The sequence below is a fragment of the Pipistrellus hanaki genome (genome assembly GCF_964339955.1).
Source record: "Pipistrellus hanaki genome assembly, chromosome: 10".
NCBI classification, from domain to species: domain Eukaryota; kingdom Metazoa; phylum Chordata; class Mammalia; order Chiroptera; family Vespertilionidae; genus Pipistrellus; species Pipistrellus hanaki.
In genome coordinates, this window is record NC_140512.1 from 10,491,060 (window position 1) to 10,513,552 (window position 22,493).

General features: G+C 45.0%; 1 protein-coding gene across 2 annotated transcripts in view; it reads left to right on the plus strand.

Annotated features, from left to right (window-relative positions):
- BMPER (BMP binding endothelial regulator) overlaps positions 1–22,493 on the plus strand; it is a 187,155-nt gene that overhangs the window by 108,050 nt on the left and 56,612 nt on the right. For both annotated transcript variants that reach the window (XM_084896864.1, XM_084896865.1), the window contains exons 9-11: positions 545–685; positions 3,409–3,513; positions 7,537–7,582. In XM_084896864.1, coding sequence (XP_084752990.1) covers positions 545–685; positions 3,409–3,513; positions 7,537–7,582 — 292 coding nt within the window. The remainder of the gene's footprint in view (positions 1–544; positions 686–3,408; positions 3,514–7,536; positions 7,583–22,493) is intronic.

Here is a 22,493-nt window from a genome sequence, read left to right on the forward strand (position 1 = left end):
TCATACAGTTGATGGAAAAGCTCTGGAACCCAGGTCCAGTTTTGGAATTGCTCCTTCCATTCCTGTTTGAACACAGAAGACACTAATAGATTTCATTTTGAGATAGAACATGAACTGTGAATTTTGCTCTTTGATCAGAGATACCCTGCCTTTGTGCTGAACTCCTAGAAGGTGGCACAAAGCCAGACAGGAGCCCCAGAGGGTGCTGTGAGTGAAGGAAAGAGGAACAGGACTGGAACTGGCTGGCCCATTGTGAACGGGGTGTTCTTGCCACACAGTGGTTGAAGCAGAACTTTTAGTCCCTTGAGCATTAAATTATAAACCCTGGGAAGGTAGGGAGTGTATGTTACACTTTGCATAGTCCAGATATTGAGTCAACAAACAATAGTTTGAAGTGGATGAAAGGTCGATTGCAATAAATTAAAATTCGGAATCTTCAAACTGTATTTGGAAGCTGTGATTTGTGGGTTGTTAGCGGGAGGCCAGGGAGGGCGTTGGATGCGGGTGGGCATCATTTTAATCTCGTCTGCCTCTGGGCCCGCAGGACTCCACTGTGGTGTGTAAGAAGAAGTGCTCCCAGGCCGGCGGCTGTGACAAGGGCGAGGAGGCCTGCTGTGAGGAGTGCCTTGTACACGTGCCCCCGGAAGACACCAAAATGTGCAAGTTTGGCAACAAGATCTTTCGGGTACGTCCAGAGCCAGGCACACGGAGGTGACTGTGTACCCTGAATTGTAGAAAGCTTCAGACAACATGCTCATTGGGGTCTTCCATATTGTGTGTAGGTGCTTGTATGTATATATACATGTATGTGTGTCCATCTATAACTGCACTGATTTATAGTATAATATTTATATGTATCTATATTTAGAATCCAGTACACACAGAGACAGAGAAGCAAGTGTTTGAAAAAGCTTTTCTTGGAAAAAATTTTTCTTTTGAAAAATGCTTTTTAAAATTTTTTATATTTTGGCTTTATATGATGTTTTAAACTTGTACAGGCAATCATTGCCTTTTCCCAATGTGGTCGGCCCGGCCCATGGCTGGGGATGAGCTGAAACTGCCTCCCTGATGGTGCTGTTACGGGGCCTTGATTGCCCAGGACCATCTTGGCCAGAGCGCTCAGTGCCCCCTGCCAGGGTCTTGATGGTCTGCAGCTGGCTACGCCCAGGACGTTTTTTATGGCGTTGCTTTTCAAAGAGCGGTTTTCTCCTCCGGGAGATGTTCAGTGAGGGTGCTTATGGTGCATGTGGCCAGCGCTGCAGGGAGCAAAGGTGAGCGAGTGCTGTCCTGGACGCTCCCCACCACACGTACCCGTGTTTCCCTGAAAATAAGACATCCTCCGAAAATAAGACCTAGCGCATGGAAAGATAAGACATCCCCTGAAAATAAGACCTAGCGCAACTTTGTGAGAAAAAATTAATATAAGACACTGTCTTATTTTCGGAGAAACAGGGTATTTCACACCGTCCCCTGACGGCCCGAGTAGCAAGCTGTCAGCCGCCAGTTATCTAATTTATTTATTTGTAATCTTCCCCAGGGATATGCTTAATGGTGTGTGTGTGTGTGTGTGTGTGTCTCCCCAGGGATATGCTTACTGCTGTGTGTGTGTGTGTGTGTGTGTGTGAGAGAGAGAGAGAGAGAGAGAGAGAGAGAGAGCATTGACCTGACAAAGAAACATCAATTGGTTGCCTCCCATCCCTCCCGTAATACTTGGAATTGAACCCCCAACCTGGGCATGTGCCCTGACTGGGAATGGAATCCACGGCCTTGTAATGTACAGGAGGATGCTCCAACCCACTGAGCCACACCCACAGGGCTGTGCAGCGACCACTTAGACGTCAGGATGAAGATTGTTGACTTTGTCCGAAGTCCTTTCCATCTTGTCCTTGTTCCCCAGGGATGGAGGAGTCCCTCTGTCCCGAAGGTCTTTTCATGATACCCCTGAGAACTGAGACCCCCAGAACCAAGGCAGATGGGGAGCTCCCCCGGTAGGCTGTGCTGAGCCAGGCTTCCTGTTATACCTTGGAGTTGGAGGGAGAGCCTGGCTTATGGAATCCATAAGAAGATTCGGTGTGTCGTGCCCAGGGGAAGGGTCACGTGCGGGTGGTACTTGCACCCAGCTCTGAGAGCTCTCGGGTCCTCTCTGCACGCAGTCACCCCTCCCTTGAGCCCCCGATGCAGCAGACTCCCCCTTATGATAGTGGTTGTACAGAGTGCTTTCCAGGCTCCTCCTGAGTTCCTTTCTGTGAACTGAGATGGAAACCACTGACGGGTCATTCTTGAAGCTCGGAGTCCCAGAAACATGCAGAGAGTCTGGAAGAGTAGATGCCTGTAAGACAGATTCAGCCAGGTCTTCCTCTCCCGAGAAGTAAAGGCACTGGAGAGCAGGCAGTTCTGAAAACAGCTCCAAAGAGCGAGAAGGAAGAGGAAGAGGCATAGTCAACCTCACAGACCTGAGCTAGTGTCTCTGTTTTAACAAAATTGGCTGCTGAGACCCTCCAGGAAGGAATCCTGCTTTGTGTGCAGGCCCCGCTTGATTGCCTATAATCTCTTTCCCCAAAGCAAGGTGCCCATCCCTGCCCGTTCTCCGGAGGCACTGGGCTTCCTGTGGCCGGGCACTTGGCAATGTGGGTCGTAAGTCCAGTGAGCCCTAGAAATTCCTCAAGCAGTGAGAAAACGTGCCCCCGAGTGGCTCCCAGCTTGTAGGGAGCAGAGTGCCGGACAGGCAGGGACGCGCCTGAGTGGCTCTCGGAGTTAGTTGACAGGCCCCTCGCTTTCCAATGGCTTCCCGGTGAGGTGTCTGCCTGGGAAGTGTGAGTCGTTTGAATTAGCTTCTGTCCTTGTCATATTTGTGCCCGATGTGGTCCAGAACCATGGCCCACCTGGGAGTAAACTAACCACCTGTGGACGTGTCCATTAATGTCTGGGGCCTGGCTCAGCTTTGAACATGTCCATCTTACCGAATGGGGAAAATTGGACCTTTGTTATGACATCATGATGAAATTCCTGCTTGTCTCCTAGTGCAATAGGAGCAAGATGTAAATAGGACTTAGCTGCCCAAGAATTCTTTTTATATCCTGGAGAAGAACACACACACACACACACACACACACACACACACACACACACACACAAATGCTTGCACACACACACACAGGTACACACATGCATGCACCCACACACACAGGTATACACATAGGCAAACACACACACACATGTGCACACACACCTTAAATCTGATCTTACATTAAATCAGGTAGGTGCAATAGAGCCATCAGAGTGGTGTAATCTAATGATGGCATCCAGCACTCATTAAGAAAGGCTTCCCGTGACAGAGCCCCAGCCTGCTGGATTGCTCCCCACAGCCCTCCGCTCCCCGATGATGGAACCCCGTGCTCTCTCCCCCAGGATGGAGAGATGTGGTCCTCCGTGAACTGCACCATCTGTGCTTGTGTGAAAGGCAAGACTGAGTGCCGCAAAAAGCAGTGCGCCCCCATCAGCAGCTGCCCGCAGGTACGTGTGGGATGCAGGCTTCTGTGCCTTCACTGGGCAGCCTGGGGCACGTCCGGTGTGTGGCAGGTCCCCTGGGCACTGAACCCCATTCCCCTGAAACTTCCAAGGGCCCACAGAGCCCCTGCCCCTTGCAAAGCATCCTCTGAGGACCCTCCTGCAGCACCCCCCTCTCACCCCCTCTCTCCCCCTCCCCCGTTCCAGCCTTGCATGGGGACAGGGCCCACCTGGCTCTCTCCACCCTCCTGTGTCTCAGTGACTCTGCCCATGTCTGTGTTCTCAGGTCTCCAGCCTGCTGGTCTGTTCCCTGGTCTCTGTGGCTGGGTTTGCTGTTGACTATCAGCAGCGCCCTTTGCACTCCCCTCCTTTCTCTCTCTCCTCTGATCAGAGTCCCTTCCCGTTGTCATTCAGGTCACATGTGGTTGTTTCTCCATAGATTTCCCAAGGGTTTTCTCCTACCTAGTGGCACCCTGTCCCAGCTTCCCTCTGAAGTTTTCCCTCTGGAACCCTGGCTTCCATCGTAGCCCCTCATGGCAATTGCGTCCTGGTGGGAATATCCCTTTTCAGAAGCCCCGTTCCTACTCGCCGAATAAGGTGCCCATTCTCCTCTAACGCTCGCCTTCAGTGAGTTCTCCTCGGCAACTTGAAACCCAGGCATTTGGGGAACATGTCAGACCCATTCAGTACCTCGCAGTGAATGAAAATAATGCACCCTCGGATTCAGGGCCTGTCCCCCTTCCTCTGCTATCGACAGCCTTTAATTTCACCCACATCTGTGCTTATTGTAAACAGCAAGGCGCTGTTTTTGCTTCACTACCAAACGCGGCATGAGAAACAACAGCTGCTGCTCTTGCACAACTGAAGGAAGGGGGAGAGAGAAGCAGAAAAAAAGCACACACACACCTAAAAAACCCTAATTAGTCTTGCTTTAAAAAGCCTCGGACATAAAACCGAAAAGCTCCCATAAAAAAGAAGGAGGGAGATCCAGTCCAGGGACTTGAACGTGGTCTGCTTATAAATATTCATTGGAGAGTAAGATCGCTTCTCTGCCAGTCCCGGGGGAACCCTGGCTGCTAATGACCGCTTGCAGCACATGTTAGTAATAACGGGCTTCCTTATTCCAGAGACAAAATCAGGGCGCCGTGCCAACCTAGTGGCTCCAGTAACAAGCTCCCTGGGCGGTGGTGAGAGTCCGGCTTCCTGGGGTCCTGCCGCCGTGGCGGGGTCGCTGGTTCTCATTGTCCTCTCGCTGTCGGGAGGTCAGTGCTTTTTATGTCACCGGCAGCATCTCTCAGCCTTTCTTCTTGGGCCACGTTTGGGCCGGGGGCATCCATGCCTCTAAACCCAGGCCTTTCCCCGCTCCCTCCTCCTCAGCTTGCCAAAGCTTGCAGTGCCCAGCTCCTGCCTCGGGGGCCCCCTTCTGGTTTCTGGGCATCTTTCTAACCACTCCTCCAGCTCACACCCTCACTCCTCCGTGGCCAGCACAGGACTTTGGGAGAAAACTTAGTTCTACCATGGAAACTCCACAAAGCGCTTCCCTCCCTGGCGTTGCCTGGGGAGATCAAAACACTCCAAGGAATGGTCCTGCAGGAGTCCCCTGCTCTGTCCTATGAGGGTCCCCTGCTCTGTCCTGGCCGGGCACTGCACAGCTCTTTCCCCAGCAGAAGGAGGATTTTATGGTTGGATTCCTTGTCTCCCTTCCCTGGCAACTCCCCAGAGGCAAAGGCCTACCTTCCGTGAGAAGGGCTATGAGGGTTCCAGTGGGGACAGGGCTGTGATGACACCATCTCATCATCGCTCACCTGGACTGAGACTTTCTCTGCTGTCGCAGGGCTGACCCCATTCAATGCTGAGACCACCCCTCCGGATGGGTGTCATTACTGCACCCTTCTTACCGCCGAGGTGGTAGCATGCCTGGATGCCACAGCCAGGAGCCCTGACCTCATAGCTGGTGCTTGAGTTACCCCCTTGTTTAGTAATATGACCAGCCCCACTTCCATTGTCTAAAGAAGCTGATGGCAGTCCTGCCAGCATGCAGATGGAGGGGATCACATCGCTATGTGTTGTTGGGGGCTTTGGATGTAGACAGCTCTGCTCTATTCGGATAGTGCCCCTCACTCCTCCCCGCTGGGGTCATCACGCCATTGGCCATAGCCAAGCACATTTGCTTTTGTCCTCAACTGCTTTCAGTCCGAGAAACCCAAGGAGACCTGGCTGCCCAATAGAAATAGAAGATAGAGCTCTAGGCAATGAATACATGCCGTGATGCCCCAGACCATGGGATGGCTGAATGAGGCTGAGTTTTAAGTCTTATTCAAAGTCATCATGGCCCTTATACAATTTATATTGTATAAGGTGAGTTTTAATCGGTGTGCTGTGACACACTGGTGTGCCATAAGAAATTTTTTTAAACGTTCCATGCCTATTAGATTGTCAAATAAAAAAATGACAACAACCAAAACAACAATAGCCATCTGGTGTGAATAAGTCAAAATTATACCTTTTTTTTTCAGATTGGCAAAAAATGCTATATATTTTTTGGTGTGCCATAGAATTTTAATAATTAGTTTATGTGTGCCATGAGATAGATGAAGGTGGAAAATCACAGAGCTAGCTAATGGGTAAATGAATTTAACATGGTCCTGGTTCTTCAATTGCTGACTAGCATATTTTGAACCAGTATGATTTTCTCTAGTTTCTAAATCTATTCTTGATGCAACTGACCAGTAGGGAATGAGTGGATGGACCTTATATTGACTTGTGGCCTTGACATAGACCTTGGGCTTCCTCTCTGTGATCCCTGTTTCTTATTTTCCTAATAAAAGGCCAGGGCACCTACATTTAGAAGGTCATTGTGAAGTTTAAATGAGATAAAGTATGAAGAATGCACAGCACTCTGTGTACAGCAGGTGCCCAGTGAATATTATATTCTCTTAGAGTTAAAGGATGGAAGAGGATAAAAATCTGGAGTGCCAACAAGATGGCCTTTAGGGTTATACAAAATTAGGTTTGATTTTGGGTTCTACTATGGTTGCATTGCATAACATCAATTTCTTCACCTATAAAAAGGGAAATACTTAGCTTATAAGGTTATTGTTCATCTTAAGAAGGATAATTATAATAATATGTATTTTATTGATTAAATCTTAAATGTTTTGAGTATTAAGTTATTAAATCCTTGTAATGATCCCGAGGTTGGATAGCTTATGGGAAATATCTGAAAGGGTGTTTGTCACACAGCAAAGTGTTCTGTCTATGTTCATCTTTTCCCACATTTTCTTTTCTCTTCGAGTCCCCTTGAGTCAGAGATAAGGCCATGCCATTTGCTGATATGGGCCCTGAGAATAAGCTCCCTCCTTGAAATGTCATGCACTAAAAAAAGGGGAATAAATGCATTTTAGGAAATTACACTGTGTTTCCAGAATGATAATGGAAAATTACTCTGCATTTCCCAACCCTCAAATTCATTGGCTTCAACTGCAAAGCAGTTTCTGAAAGAAGAAATGTGACTGAACTTGATCTGTAACACAGATATTGTCTGGATCCATAGACCCCCACTTGGGTTACCATTTATTGTTTGGGCCCCTCCTAGAAGCAAAACAGAACAGAGGCCTCACATGGGTCGATGGGTTGACAGCCACTTCCTATTTTGATGTGTGTGCTCTTGGCTTACAGAGGACTAGATTCGGGTATCGGTGAAAAGGTTGAATCCAGACAGTCCCCATCTCCCCTCTGTGTGAGAAAGATCCCACCAATGAGTCCTTGAGATATTCTATTTCTCGGTGGTAAAAACAGGAAAGCTTTCTGATAGGCTTTGCCTGGCCTGAGACCCTGATACTTTCTGAAAGGCTTCGCCTGGCCTGATACTTGAAACTTCATTTTCACTGTCCTCATCACCATCTGGGCACTGAGTTCAAATATAACTTGGACTGATTTTATTGGTTTGTCTGGTATTAGAGTTTTAAAAAGTCCTCAGCAGACTCTGTTTCTTAGCATTAAACTCTTATTTGTTTTTCTTTTGATTAGGGTAAAATTCTCAACCGAAAAGGATGCTGTCCCATTTGCACTGAAAGTAAGTCTATTCCGTTGGAAACGTGCTGTGACTATTTGTTTTGGTTTTATTGTGTGACAAGAAAAACGGTGGTGTACATTTTCTGCACATATTGTTCCTATTGGTGTAGGATGGGGTCCTCCCTCTTCCCTGCAAACACATTGTCAATTACAATCCCCCCACAGAAGCACAACTGGAATGTGTTGCTATGGGAAATTTAGAAGATGAATGGGCTGATGAGGTTTTAAGAAGGACCAGATACCTCTGTGTGCAGTTTAACTGCTCATCGCATTTGCAGTCCTAGTGGCTAAGGTAATGGTATCCAGTAAAACCCAACAGTGTGCATCACCAAGAAGGGAAGTTCCTTCCATCATTATAAAGCCAAGCAGCTGTGCTTGCTTCCACCTCCCTCACCCCCATGCCCAGCTCTTCACCATTTCATGTGGATAATATAAGAGGTCTCTGGTCTGGTGATGATTTGGCCATTCTAGTATTTTTTTTTAAACTAATATCAGAGAGGAAGGGAGAGGGAGAGAGAGAGAGAAAGAAAGAAAAAAAAAAAAAACATCAATGATGAGAGAGAATCGCTGATTGGCTGCCTCCTGCACACCCCTCTATTGGGGATCAAGCCCGAAACCTGGGCCTATGCTTTAACTAGGAATCCAAACTGTGAGCTCCTGGTTCATAGGTTGACGCTCAACCACTGAGCCATGCCAGCCAGGCCTTGCTGGTATTTTTAACTGAATTCTAACATGGCCCATTCTCAGTGCCATCTGAGTCTGCATTACTAACCGCACAGACCAAACATAGCAACGGTCTGATGTCCTCCCCACGTGCAGACAGCTGTCTGGATCTATTAGCAAATTTGGTGTCTTCCTCAAATTCATATGGAGCTGAGACATTCTCTGAAGGGTTTCCCTGAAAGAGGAGAATTAGTCATGTCACCATCAAATTATTTTCCAAATATGAAAAGCAGAATTAGCAAAGCCATGGTATCTATTAGAAAGTACTTTATGAGCTGGTCGGGCTGAGAAAAATGGGCTCTGTAGATGGGTAAAAGCACTTTTTATGTGGGAATAGATTTGTTTATTCTACTTTTCTAAAATATTATGGACAATAGATACAGAGATTTTTCAATATCATAGTATATTATATGTAATATATCCATATATATTCACACGTCACAGTTTTGAGATGGGGAGCTATTAAATATGGATGCATTATACATTGGATAAAAGTACTAGTCGACTCAATGAACATTAAATTATAGATTTAATAAAATAACATTTTTTAAAGTCCATAAAATAGCTCAAAGGAGGTCAATGAAATATGACTTAATTGATCCCCCCAATGAATGTAGAAAGAGTTAGCTAGGATTAGCACACCAGCTCATTTCTGAACACATGTGTAAGCTATTAGACTTCACCCTCCTCCCAGGAGCCCTCTGAGGAAACCTTGTTTACAGGTGGTTGGGGGCTGCCTCCAGCGCAGGTCCTTTCTGGGTGAACAGAGAGGAGTCTAAATGGATGCTTTTCTCCGTATCCAGTTAGGGAGTTGTTTGCATTTCCTTAGAAAGCATCTCCTAGTTGAAGGCAAGGCGGACTTCAAAGGAGCCCCTTGGATCTTTCTAGCGAACCTTCCCATTGGTGTGAGCGCAGATAGATTACATATGCCCATCACACCGCTTAGCAGAAGCACATGGCCGGCCTGGACCGAAACAGCCTGGGTCTGGAATAACCCAGCTTTATCCTGCGAGCGTCCGGGTGGCGATTACTGAGAGAGACTTAGAGAAAAGCTGCATTTCATTACTGCTTTATCCGTGATGCGTTAGCCTTTCCATATTTAGCTGGGTTAGCCTTTCTATATTTAGAATCTGTGTGTCTTATCAGGAAAAAAAAAAAGAAAGAAGAGAACTAGACGGATAGGCATGACAAAATCAAACCAAGGTTCCAAGCAGTCATGTTAAATATCGCGTGAAGCATGTGAAGGAGCCCATGACCTCTGTCCCTGAGAGAGGCAATTGGCATGAAGGAAAGCCACCCAGATGGAGTGCACCCGGGAGACATCAACTCCGTGCACCTGCATCCAGCAGGGCAGTGCGGGGAGCAGGGTGGGGGAGGGGGGGCAGCATGTGGTTCTCGGTCCAGCTCTCAGTGACATCATCAGATGGCTATTTCTCAGCTTCCTTCGGCGCTTCTTCCATCTGTTTCCTCTCTTGCTGTCCAGCAGTTCTCCCACCAGGGCTGCAGAACACGTCCTTTTGGGCAAAGTTTACTTGCTCAGATGGGAGTTAAGAGGCGGGATGCCCCCCCACCTTTTGTAAGCATGAGCGCATCCAGGTGGACTTATTCTGAAAGTGGAGGTAGAACATTTCACAGGCTTCTCTCTGCAATAGTCAGAGGTAGTGGTTAACTTAGAATTCGGCAGGTAGGAAGTGCAACTGAGGCACTCACTGGTTGACCGCCCCAGATTAGGATAGGCCAGTGGTCCGAAAACTGTGGCTCAGGAGTCACATGCAGCTCGGGAGCCGCAGTTTGCCACTCTGTTGATTAATGAGTTTGCTGACCACTGGAATAGGGGCTTAATCACAAGGAACAACAACAGCCTGTAATTATTGGAATCAAGAATCTAGGTCAGTGGTGGACAAACTCATTAGTCAACAGAGCCACAGTTTGCCGACCACTGGAATAGGCTTTGTAAGGCTGGTTTGAGAGGGCAATGATGATGCTATTAAAAAACAACAAAAAAGAATCCTCTTAAAATCAATCCGAAGGAAAGAAGAAAAGCATCGTTGGGTCCTACAAACACGGGAATTCTCCCTTTCTCCTTTCCCAACACAAAAGAATCAAGTTGGGTTTGCATGAGTTATTGAAAATAAAATACTGACAGTGAGCTGAGCAAGCTTTAGGATGCTTTGGTACACGTGCTGTTTCTTGCCAACGTATAAGCTGTAGCCCAAAGCGAGTCTCGCAGTGCCTGGACCGGGTGTCATGGGACAGAGGGTGAGGTGCCACGAAGCCACTGTCCCTTGTGCTTATAGTGCTTGGTTTTTGTGATATTATCTTACTGTGTGTTGACAAACAGTGGTTGACCTGACCACCCAACAGAGATCCGAAGCAGATAAATGCTTTGCTGGCAGGATATCTGTTTTGAGACATAGAAATAATACTTAGAAACAAACTTTTTACTGATAAGTTGTGTGTGTGTGTGTGTGTGTGTGTGTGTGTGTAAGAGAAGGGGGGAGGGACTGGGGGAGGGAGATAGAGAGAATGAGAAATAATTTAATCTCAACCATCTACAAAACCAGAGGCCACCAAAGACAGCCCCACCATGGATGCCAGCCCCGGGTCTCCTAGGTGCATGAAACTGTGCCTGTAGCTGTAATAGTCCCAACCATTAGACTCCCAACCCAAAAAGAACATACACAGTTACATAACACGGGGCAGCCAGGGCTACACTGAGCACAGATGTGCGTTTAATTGAACTAACCTCAACAACACGTTCCACAAGTAACAGGAAATATCAGATTCCAGCAACTCAGGGTGCAAGGAGGCTCACAGTTGCCAGGTGACCTCTTTAAACCCCCCAAGGGTTAGTTTCCAGCTGTGCGCAGCCCAGTGAGCCTGCTGTTCGGGGGGGACCTCCGCCTGCTTCACGCACCCACCTGGAAGCGCCTGGCTCGTTTTGGCACATCTTACCGAAGCCTCTGGGCACGGCTGCAGCTATCACCAATTACAGAGTAGCTACAGGAGGGGGATGCAACAACAATTTAATGAAACAGCGACCTTGGGGCCCATTTTATGAGAAATCTCCCCTGACAGAGGTTCTGCAAATTAGCAATTCTGTGTTTGAATAAGATTTCTGGCCTCCGAGGCTATAAGCAGCTCCAGGTCCCTTAACACCAAGAGTCTGTCCTTAACTGGGGAAAGCAAGGAAATTTGAAACCGGAGCTCAAGATGCTTGTAGAATAAGCATGTGTGGTGTGGGCTCCCAACCTGCCGAGGAGGCGTTAAGCACAGTGGCCACTGGACTTTCTGCACGAGCACCTGGAGCCGGGTTGTCCCTGCTCCCGAGGCCCAACCAGCAGACAGGGCAGCAAATGAAACCCAACTGTCCCATACGTGGCAGCTAGGAAACCCCACACACGGGCAGGGGCATTGGTAGGAAGAGGAGGAAATCTGTTTGTTTTTGTTTTATATGCTGTACTGTCCTAAGGGATATTGTTACTTTAAATGTTCTGGGGCTGTGAATTGGTGCAAAGTTGAAGGAGGAGCCTGAAGCAATTAAGGGTCATCTTTTTTTTTTAATAATAAATGTTTTTATTGATTTCTGAGAGGGAGACGGAGAGGGAGAAGGAGAGGGAGAGGGAGAGGGAGAGGGAGAGGGAAAGAGAGAGGGAGAGGGAGAGGGAGAGGGAGAGGGAGAGGGAGAGGGAGAGGGAGAGAGAGAGAGAGAGAGAACATTGATAAGAGAGAAACATCAATGGGCTCGGCTGCCTCCTGTATGTCCCCTACTGGGGGTCAAACCTGAAACCTGGCCATGTTCCCAACCAGGAATAGAACTGGCAACCTCCTGGTCCATAGGATGATCCTCAACCAACTGAACCACACTGGTGGAGCAATGGTCATCTCTTTTTAAAAATATATATATTTTATTGATTTTTTTTTACAGAGAGGAAGGCTAGAGAGTTAGAAACATCGATGAGAGAGGAACAGTGATCAGTTGCCTCCTGCACCCCGCCCCCCCCCAATGAGGTTGTGCCTGCAACCAGGTTACACCACCCTTGACCAGAATTGAACCTAGGACCCTTCACTCTGCAGGCCGAGGCTCTATCCGTTGAGCCAAACTGGCTAGGGCTCAATGGTCATTTTCTATCCAGCACCCATTGTTGGTCCCTACAGTATGATAGTACTCTATCAGTTCTGACTGTTTAGTTAACATTCATCATCATTATCATCAAATAACAACAGTGGCAATAACCATAACCAGCAGTAGCGGCAGCAGCAAGAGGTAATATTTACTCAGCATCTGCTATGTGCCAGAGCCCTGACTTAGACTATCTCATTTGATCCTATTTAATTCTCCGAGCCATCTTATGGCCAAGGAAGCTTAGTGGTTAAGAGGGATGCCCAAGGTGAGTGTGGAGCCTGGATTCCCATAAGGAAGTCTGGTCCCAGGGCCTGGCTGGACTTCCCCCATTGACTTCTAGGTCACGGTGTTCAGTGTGGTGACAGTTGCAGTTAGGAAGGAAAGAGAAGGTCTGCAGGGCTTGAGGACTGGTGAGGATGGGAGACTGAAGAAGGACATTAAGAGAAGTTTCCCATTTATGAGTGTTTTCCCTCACCCTGCCCTGGAGGAAATGCCAACTACAGTGCCCAGGCTGTCATCTGCCCAGTGGCACCTCCGCCTTCCTGTTCACATGCAGAGCAGTGATCATTGGTCTATTGGGCACTCACCCACATGTCGAACCGGCTTGGTTGTCCATGTCTATTCATTTTTTCAGGTCTTTTTGTTTTGTTTTATTTTTTCTCTCTTGGTAACAGGGTGAGGCATTTCCAGTGTTAAGTGATGATCACTCTCAGTCTTTTTATTTACAACTTTAAAATATACACAATTTTAAACTGAAATGAATTGTGTGTAATCTCCATCAGGAGTGAGAAACAGCAAAGCTGTTATGTCACTCAAGCTCATATCATGTAGCACTATGGGAGTGTATGACTGAACGGACTTCAACCAAGAGTCAACCTCCCACTTCCTAGGTGAGGACATGGAGGCTCATGTTCACTGTAGAATTAACTGGGCATACTGGGATGAGAACCTGGTTTTTAATTTTACCTGCTAGTTTAGTATTTATTCCATCATCTCATGTAGTTTTCTCACACCTCTGATTGGGAAAGTTATTTTTTCATATAGATGGACCATTATCAAATCTTTCAGTTGCAAGTGACTTTCCTGCCTAATTGTTGTACATAAAGAGATCTATAAGTTCATTATTAGACACCTGGTGGATTTTGAGCAAGGTCGCCATCTTGAATCTTAAGAAAGATGCAGGAACCCAGTTTTGACTGAAGAAGCTGGTGACTAAAACCCCTGAACTGAGGTCCACCTAATATATAGTGAAGTGAGAACACACAGTAAGGACACATCCCCCAAACTCTGATACTGAGAAGTGCACTGTGAGGGAAATACATCCTACATTATCCTATATAATAAAAGCCTAATACGCTAAGTCTCCAGTAATCTGGTTGGCCATTCAGCCAATCAAAGGTAATATGCTAATAATATGCTAAGGTTGCTCAACCACTTGCTATGAGTGCACTGACCACTAGGGGGCAGACACTCCAACCTGTAGGTTAGCTTGCTGCTGGGGGCTGGCCCATAGGGACTGAGTGGACATGCTCTGAAGGCCTCCTGTGGCCCTTCCCCTGCTGGCCAACCTCTCACATCCCTCCCTGGCCCCGATTGTGCACCAGTAGGGTCCCTTGGCCTGGCCTGCACCTTTTCTCAATCCCAGCTGAGGGACTTCTTCTCCCCTCCCCCGGCCCTCCAAGTGCACGGATTTTGTGCTCCAGGCCTCTAGTGAATAATAATCGCCCTTGACTGCATGCCAAGCTGAGGCAAGTTTATTCTTCTCTGGAGGTCACATCTATGAGCTAAGTTAAGCACAATTGCTACTTCTGTTGGCACGCCATTGCTCCTAGTACCAGCGCTGATTTATGACTTGGAGGTCTGTGTCAGGCCATGTGATAAACACTCTCTGTGCATCTGTCAGTTAATCCCCACAGTGATCCATGAAGTACAAGCTATTGTTATCCCCACTGCAGAAAGGTGGGTCTGAGAAATTAAACAGGGTAATCCCCCGGCCCAGGAGACTCCGGAGTCCACCTTTAAGCACTGTTTTATGTCCTCTAAGGACCACATTTTTATTCGTTTTGGAGATCTGCCTTCAAAGGTATATGAAGTTTGCCAATGTCTTTCTCTCTCCATGACTGGGGACTATTTAAAAGTAGTTGTATTTGCTCACCTTTGAAAGCTATCGATGTTTATGAGGTCACGTGACCTTTTTAGGCTCTTGGGTTACAACACTCAAGTTCTAACCTTCTGGGAGTTTGGATAACTGACTCCTGAGCTGCACCCCGCAGTTCCCTTCGGTGTGAAGTTCATATTCTGGCTGTTACCATTCCATCTCCTTACCAGGGCCCCCAGCAATACTCCATGTCTCCACACTGTCCTTTCTTTCTCTTCTCGGTACTCACATCTCCTGCTCTGATTTTTCGCCCTTTTATCCTATAAGCTCCCAGCCTTGCCTCCTTGGCATCCCTCCTGTAGGTACTCTCTCCTTCTGGGTTCAGATGATCCAAACTTCGAGGTCCCTAAGATATGACTTCTTGATAAGATTCTATCTCAGCAGATGTTAGCTCTTCATTACTTTGGAGACCACATTCTCCTTGGAGTACTGCATTTGGATTGTATTAACCATTGCTACCTTTGATTCTCCCAATGATCTATCTATGTGGGGAGTTGGATGGAGGGTTGAATGGCTGTTTCCAATCCTTGTCTATTGACTGGGTCCTGGCATCCCCATTATCCCAGCTGCACGGGTTGAGAGCCTCCATGTTATTTCTCATACTTTTGGCATTTCTATCCCATGTTGCTAATCAGTCATCACATCCGTGGGTCGGCTCTTTGTCTTATTTTTCTAATAAATCATTTTCTTCCCATTTCCACGGCAGTCACACCTTCTTCCTACCGCCAGCAACTAGTTTCTGCCTTTTCTCCAACAATCCTTCCCTTCTGTGTAGCCTGTCAGAACCCAAACTTGGCTTCCCTGAGAACCAGTACCAGCTTCCTGCGCTGGCCTCTCACACAGTCTCCCCAAGTTTGTTTTATAAAGCGTTGGTGCTGAGGGATAGTCATGAGTAATGTTTTCAAAACAAGACTCTGTGATTAAATACATTCGGGAAGTGCTGGGTCAAGTAAACTGAAATACGTTTTCTTGCTGGAGAATTCTCAGAGCCTTTATTGCGGCGAGCGGGGTAAACTTTCAGGAGGGTGGTGGAGAGGAGAGAGCCTCAGACGCGTTGGAGCTCCAGAGCCTTTGTTTATTTCTACTTATTTTGGCAGAGCCACGGGCAGGATTGATGTCTCACAGGAAGTACGTTAAGAACTATTGGTCCTTTGGAATATATTTAAACTTCTCGGCTGGCAATTAATCTCAGGCCCATTTATTTAGACAGCGCGGGTTCTCACATCTCTGTGCAACTCCCCACTCTGGTCAGATTGCTCTCTGGATCTTCTTGTGCTGGTTGTGAGCTTTTCCGTGTCTAAGACTTACCATATTTTCCGGCATATAAGATGACTTTTGAAATGAAAAAAAGTCAACTGAAAATCGGGGGCAAAAGACCAAAATTGCACAAAAATTTCCTGCAGATCTTGACGGCAAAGTAAGTCTTTTCTTTGAAGTGGGGGGTAGTCTTATACAGCGAATATAGGCCTAAACCTATGTTTTAACTGTAAAATTAGGGAGTCGTCTTATACGCTGGAGGCTCACTCCATTCTAGCCCCAATCTGCATCTTATAGATGGACTCAAAATGTCAACAAAGCTACGTTTACATGTACTTGGCCCAGCCCTATTTTAGCCAACAGCAGATATCTATTTGCTGGATTTGCATAGAATTTATAAGAATAAATCTTTCACAATGACTATTCTCTGAGCATCTATTATGTTCTCAGCACTCTGGCAGTGCTACCCTTATCGTTATAACTGCTCCCTTCCAGGTAATTGTTCTTAGACCCATATTATAGGTGAACAAACTGAGGTTTGTAGGTAGTCAGTCCTGGTTTTGTATTCATTAAGCAGTAAGACTGGGATTCAAACCCAGAGCCTTTTTCAAAGCAGGGCATGTGTGCAGAGCTCCAATGTGGCTTTCCAGTTGGAAGCTAAGTCTAGGGCACATGTGTCAAACACAAGGCCCGCGGGCCAAATCCAGCCCACCAGGCCTTGCAATGTGGCCCGCACTGCGCTGTCATCACTGCACTCCGCTGTCAGTTTATGACATTGTCAGTTTATGACTGTTCAGTAAACCATTCGGCCCGCGATTTAGGCTGGATTTTAGATTTTGGCCCCTTCTCTGATTGAGTTCGACACCCCTAGTCTAGGAGGAGGTGTGAAGCGCATCTCTTCAGCTCAGATACACATCTCTCGTAATTGATAAATGGCAGTTTCTAGTTTAAAGTCAGAGCTTGGATGATGAGAGTGGCAAAAATGCATGTTCTAGAACAAGTTTGTATTAACACTTGGTGAGTTTCCCCGCATTCTGGAAGGTGCCCTTCAGAATAAGAAGCTGATGCAGACCCTGAGTTTCGAAACTTCTACTGTAGCTGAGGAGATGAACTATAAGTACATTAAATATGAAAACCATAGAACATAGTTTCTAATTAACTTCTAGATAGACATTCGTTAACTGAAGTTCATGCTCTCTTAGGAGGTGACTGATAAGTCTCAGGACAGGGTGTCCATGAAGCTCTATATTTGAGCAGGTATACTTGTGGGTGTGGAGGGTGGAGTGTCCACACACTTCTTCAGACCCCCAAAGAGCTCTGTGATCCCAGCTTGTTAACAACAACTGTGGTATTGGAAGCTTCTGGTCATGGTAGGGAAGAGACTGGGTTGGACTCTCTTGACTGTTATTGGCCGAGTGACCATGGGCAACATGGCAACCTCTCCAAATTCATGGCTTAGAAGTCAGGGTAATAATATAAAACGTGTAGAAAAGCAGGGAGGATTAGAGATGGTGGTGATGATGGTACCTGGCATAAACTAGTCACTTTAGACTAGTTTCCTTGGTTTTTCTAAGTTTATTAGTTTCCTATTGCTGCCGTAATAAAGTACCACAAACTCAGTGGCTGAAACAGTACACACCTTATTATCCTATAAGTTCTGGAGGCCAGGAGTCTGAAATGGATCAGAATGGGCCAAAGTCAAAGTGTTGGCAGGCTGCCCATCTACTGGAGGTTGCTGGGCAGAATCTGTTTTCTTCCCTGTCCAGCTTCTAGGGGCCTCCCCCATGTCTTGATTTGAAGCCTCCTTCCATCTCCAAAGCCAGCCATGGCGAGTTGAGTCCTCCTCACGCTGCCTCGCATGACACTTGCCTGCCTTCCTCTTGTACCTGTAAGGTCCCCTGTGATAACACTGCTTTGGGCTGGATGATCTAGGACCATCTCCCCATTTCCAGGTCAGCTGGTCAGCACCCTTCATCCTGGTTGCAACCTTAAGTCCTTGTCCTGAGAGCATTGGTCAATTATTCAATTAATTAATTAATTAATTAAGCAAAATTCTATATGCCAGTCATTATACTTATCTATTTTAGGAAGTTCAGTGGGGGCAGTTTATTTTTTTCCACTAAAAATATATATTCTTTAATTAATTAGCTCATTCATTCAGCTAATATTTACTGATACTTAATATGTATTGTACCGGGCATTGCTGTGAATAGTGCAAAGAGGAATCACACAGAGAGAAAGAGAGTTCCAATATATTGGGCAGCAGGGCAGCATGCCAGGCACTGAGAGATTACACCAAATATACATCAGGTCTGATTGATATAGAGTTAAAGGCATTATAACTATAAGCTAGGGTAGAAATTGATGATCATAATCATGCTATGATTTGGTGGCCATATTTTCAACCCCACAAACTGAAAAACATAAAGTGTCTATGGGGTAGAGCATTTGAAATGAAAACCATCCCAGAATCTCAGAGCCATGTGTCAGTCCCACTTTAGAGATTTGGAGGGAAGGGAAGTGTAGCATTCATGAAGTTGCAGCTGGAAGCTGAAGGATCCTGTGCTGGGCAATGTCAGGTATGGGTCAGACTCAGGCCACTGTGGAGCGAAGAATGGATTTGGGGAAGGGAGGCTCAGTCTGGAGGCCCTAGAATGTTAGTCGTGGGTTTAGGAGTTCGATCAGATTAGAATTTGAAGGTAGGAATGATTTCCTTTGCTCTTCCATTTGAAGTTGGTGAGTAACTGGGGTTCTAGAAAATATGTAAAAAGAAATTTACATACTTAAAACATATATATATATATATATATATATATATATATATATATATATATTAATTTATTTTTTACATAGAGGAAGGGAAAGAGATAGAGAGTTAGAAACATCAATGAGAGAGAAACATCGATCAGCTGCCTCTACTGGGGATGGGCCTGTAACCACGGTACTGGGGATGGGCCTGTAACCATGGTACATGCCCTTGACCAGAATCGAACCATTCTATCCACTAAGCCAAACTGGTTTCAGCATACATTCTTAACAATATCCCTATTCTTTAAATATTTGTTTCAGGCATCTACTAATTATTAGTTCTGGCTTTTTTAAAAATTAGATTTTATATGTAGATGTGTAACTATACCTGGTGGATTATAGGTTGGTGGAAAGAGAGCCACGACCCCTTTCTCTCCACATTCACCCAGTAAAGTTAAATTAAATTCTTGCTGGGACCCATAACACGGGAGCTGTGTTAATATCAGTGTTTCCAATCACACCCTTTCCTGGTTCTTGACTCAAATTTGACATCGTTGTGATGTCTCTTCCCCACCTGAGGTTCCCAGGAGCCCCTGCGTGACCCAGGGACCCTGGAGTCCGACACAGCCAGTTTCCCTGCAATTTGTGTGAGGGAAGCTGAAAACCTCTTTTATTTTATTTTATTTTTTTATCTGATAGATTTTTTCGAGGTTAGAACACTTCTCTGGAAATGTACTGATCCATAGTGGTGTGTGATAGGATGAGTTGGAAAATTTTTTCTCTGCAGAAATAATGAACAGACAATAATAACCACTTTCTATGTTTTCAAAGTGATTTTAATGACTGGGGAAATCTTGTGACATGTTCAGTGAAGAGGAAGTAAAATTTCATGTACAGGATAATCTTAATCTTAACTATGTTAAAATACACAAACACACACTCCTTCTCCCACACCCCAATTGTAAACAGTGGTTATTTTTTATGGCAGAACCATGAATGATAGATTTTTTTTTCTTCCTTATGCTTTTCTGTTTTTGTTTGTTTGTTTGTTGTGTTTTGGGAAGAGGTTTGGAGTCTACCCAACTTCTCATATTTTCTTCCTCATAGCATGGAGTTGTGTAATTTCCCCTTAATTTTCTTTGATGGATGTCTTGAGAATAATCACTACTCTCAGAATGAAGGCATTTCATTAGAATAAATACACCCAGGACAGAAATAAATGTACTTGATGACATTAAAGAAAAGCATGGAATTATGTTTTCAGAAGTAGTCGATGTTCTTAATTCTCATAGGAATCTTATTAAATATTTAACAGCAAAGTCATGTTTCAATATAATATTTTTAATTTTTTAAAGCAAATATTCTTTTTCCAAAAGTGTACATAGTTATTATAAATCATGAATGTAGTTGTATAAGATAATGTAAATACACATAAATGAGCAAAGAAAATAAATGTCACCCATAATTCCATAACCTAAGAGAAAAAATGACACTCTTTATATTGGGATTTATATACTTTTAATCTTTTTTTCCCCTTTGCCTAGACCCTTGTATACATATATTGAAAACAAACCAAAATAAAAATGAAATCTGATGATTTGACTTAAAAGTACCACCAAGAGTAAACTCAAATTTTCCTCTTCTCCCTCTGACTTACACATATTTAAGGTTTGTTGTAGAAGAATCTGCTTATTTAGCTCCAACTATCACCCCGAGCATTCCAGAAAGTGTGACCAGACATCTGGACATCCTGGATTGCAGTTCATTCCACTGCATCTGCTGGAAGAAAACTTGATGAGAATACAATGTTTGTGTATGTCCCTAAGAGCCTCCATAGCTTATTCCTTCTCAGCCAGGCAGACTTGTGTGATTCCGGGGTTCTCGCTTTCAGTCACTCTTCAGTGTACATGTTTTCTGTCCCTGCAGGACCTGGCATAAGGACTGTGAGGTGCCAGGAAAGAGGGCCAAGGCTTCCAAATTATTTTAGCTCATGCTACAAATGTCCCCAAAAGCGACACATAATTCTCAGGCATCTTTGCGGTCATGACATTTTGTTGGCTCCTTCCATATTGCTCTTACCCAGAAAAATCATCCTGATCTTCAAACCCTTCTCCTCCTCAAGTTAGAGCTTCTTGAAAAATCACTTTCCTGACAGCCCTGCTCACACATGGCCTCCCTTGCCGGTCTCCCATGTCCTCATCGCTCTCTGCCCAGCTCTGAGTCAGCTCCAGCTCCCCCAGAGCCACTCAACACAGTATATTTTCTGTTTCTTTTTTGAGGATTTGCTTTGTCACATAATTGGCTGTATCTACAGGTACCCATATTTTGACTCTTCAAAAATATATATATACGTATATAACTAAAACAAAATCAGAAAGGCATAAGGAAGAAAGAAAAAGTATCACTCATGATACTGTCACCAAGAAATAACCACTGTTCACAATTTTGGTGTGGTATTTCTATATTTATTCTAAGACAGTTAAGATAGAATTTGGCCCAGCTGACGTGGCTCAGTAGTTTGAGAATTAACCTATGAACCAGGAGATCACAGTTTGATTCCCAGAAAAGGCACATTCCCAGGTTGAGGTTCAATCCCCAATATACCAATAAGGTGTGCAGAAGACAGCCTATCAATGGTTCTCTCTCATCATCGATGTTTCTATCTCTCTCTCCCTTCCTCTCTGAAATCAATGAAAATGTATATTTTTTAAAAAGATAGAACTTTGTTTCCTATTTACTACGTAATAAGCATTTTTTCAATCATGAACATTATTTATACACTTTTTAATGATCAGATAATGATTCACTTTATGGATTTGCTACACGTGCTCAGCTGTTGGTTTAATGTTAGGAGACCATCGAAATACAACTTTCCTGTAGTGTATTCATGATCTGCAGGCATAGAGAACACAGGGCATGTACAGAATTCTCAGAAAATGGCAACTGTTACTGTTTTTATTAATGATCATTTTGATGCAACTGTTGTCGGGACACCAGGAGAAGATGTGGTTGCTTCCTGTTCAGGAGAAGATGACACTGTGGACTCTGGGCAGAGGGCAGGTGTTCCCAGAGCCTGCACACAGTGAGAGAGAGTTTCTCCGGAGGAGAATTTCAAATCCAGTAATGCGCTGGCGTTTCCAAGCTGAGATCCACCCGTTACAACCTCAAAGCCTTGCTAGGTTTCGGGTTTTCTTGCTGAGTATGGAGTTAAGAGCTTGAAAGAAGCCCTTCTCTTGAGTTTGGTGCATCGAGTGGCCAGGGCCTTGTGTGGCACATGGTAGTATCAACTGTGAGTTATAATTATCCTGTTGTCACTCAAGGAGACCCTGTTAACCAGAAAGCACCATGTTTGAGACTGTTAGTTTTGATCTGTTCTGATATTGACTGGAAATTATACTTTTTGTTATAGTTCTTCTATCATTTAGGCTAAATTCTCTTAATGAATTCCTCATTTCCTCATACAAGCCTCCTTCAAAACAGATAAAATAGCTTTAGATGGGGAACACATCAATGTCAAAATTTGTTTTAAAAATAATATTTAAATTTCTATAAAAACATCTTTGAGATGCTCCAAATGTCAAACTACTTAGGTCTCGTAAGTATTTGAAAGAAAGGTATTTTGAAGTGGTGAACTCATTGGAATTAGTTAAATTTACTAAATGATGGGTTTTATGACTTTTTAAAAAAATCTAACTCAGATAAAAATATAGGCACCTTGTATTTGTGTGAAACACAGAGACTCTTAACTTTATCAGGACTTAGTTCCTTGCAGTATTGAGCATGTATCTGGCAATTCTATTTATTTGTCCTTAGTAAATATATGTGTTGAGTATACTGCTTCAGTTTAAAACCACAAGTAACATTTAGACTATCATGTTTATAATTTTTTAAATTAGTTAG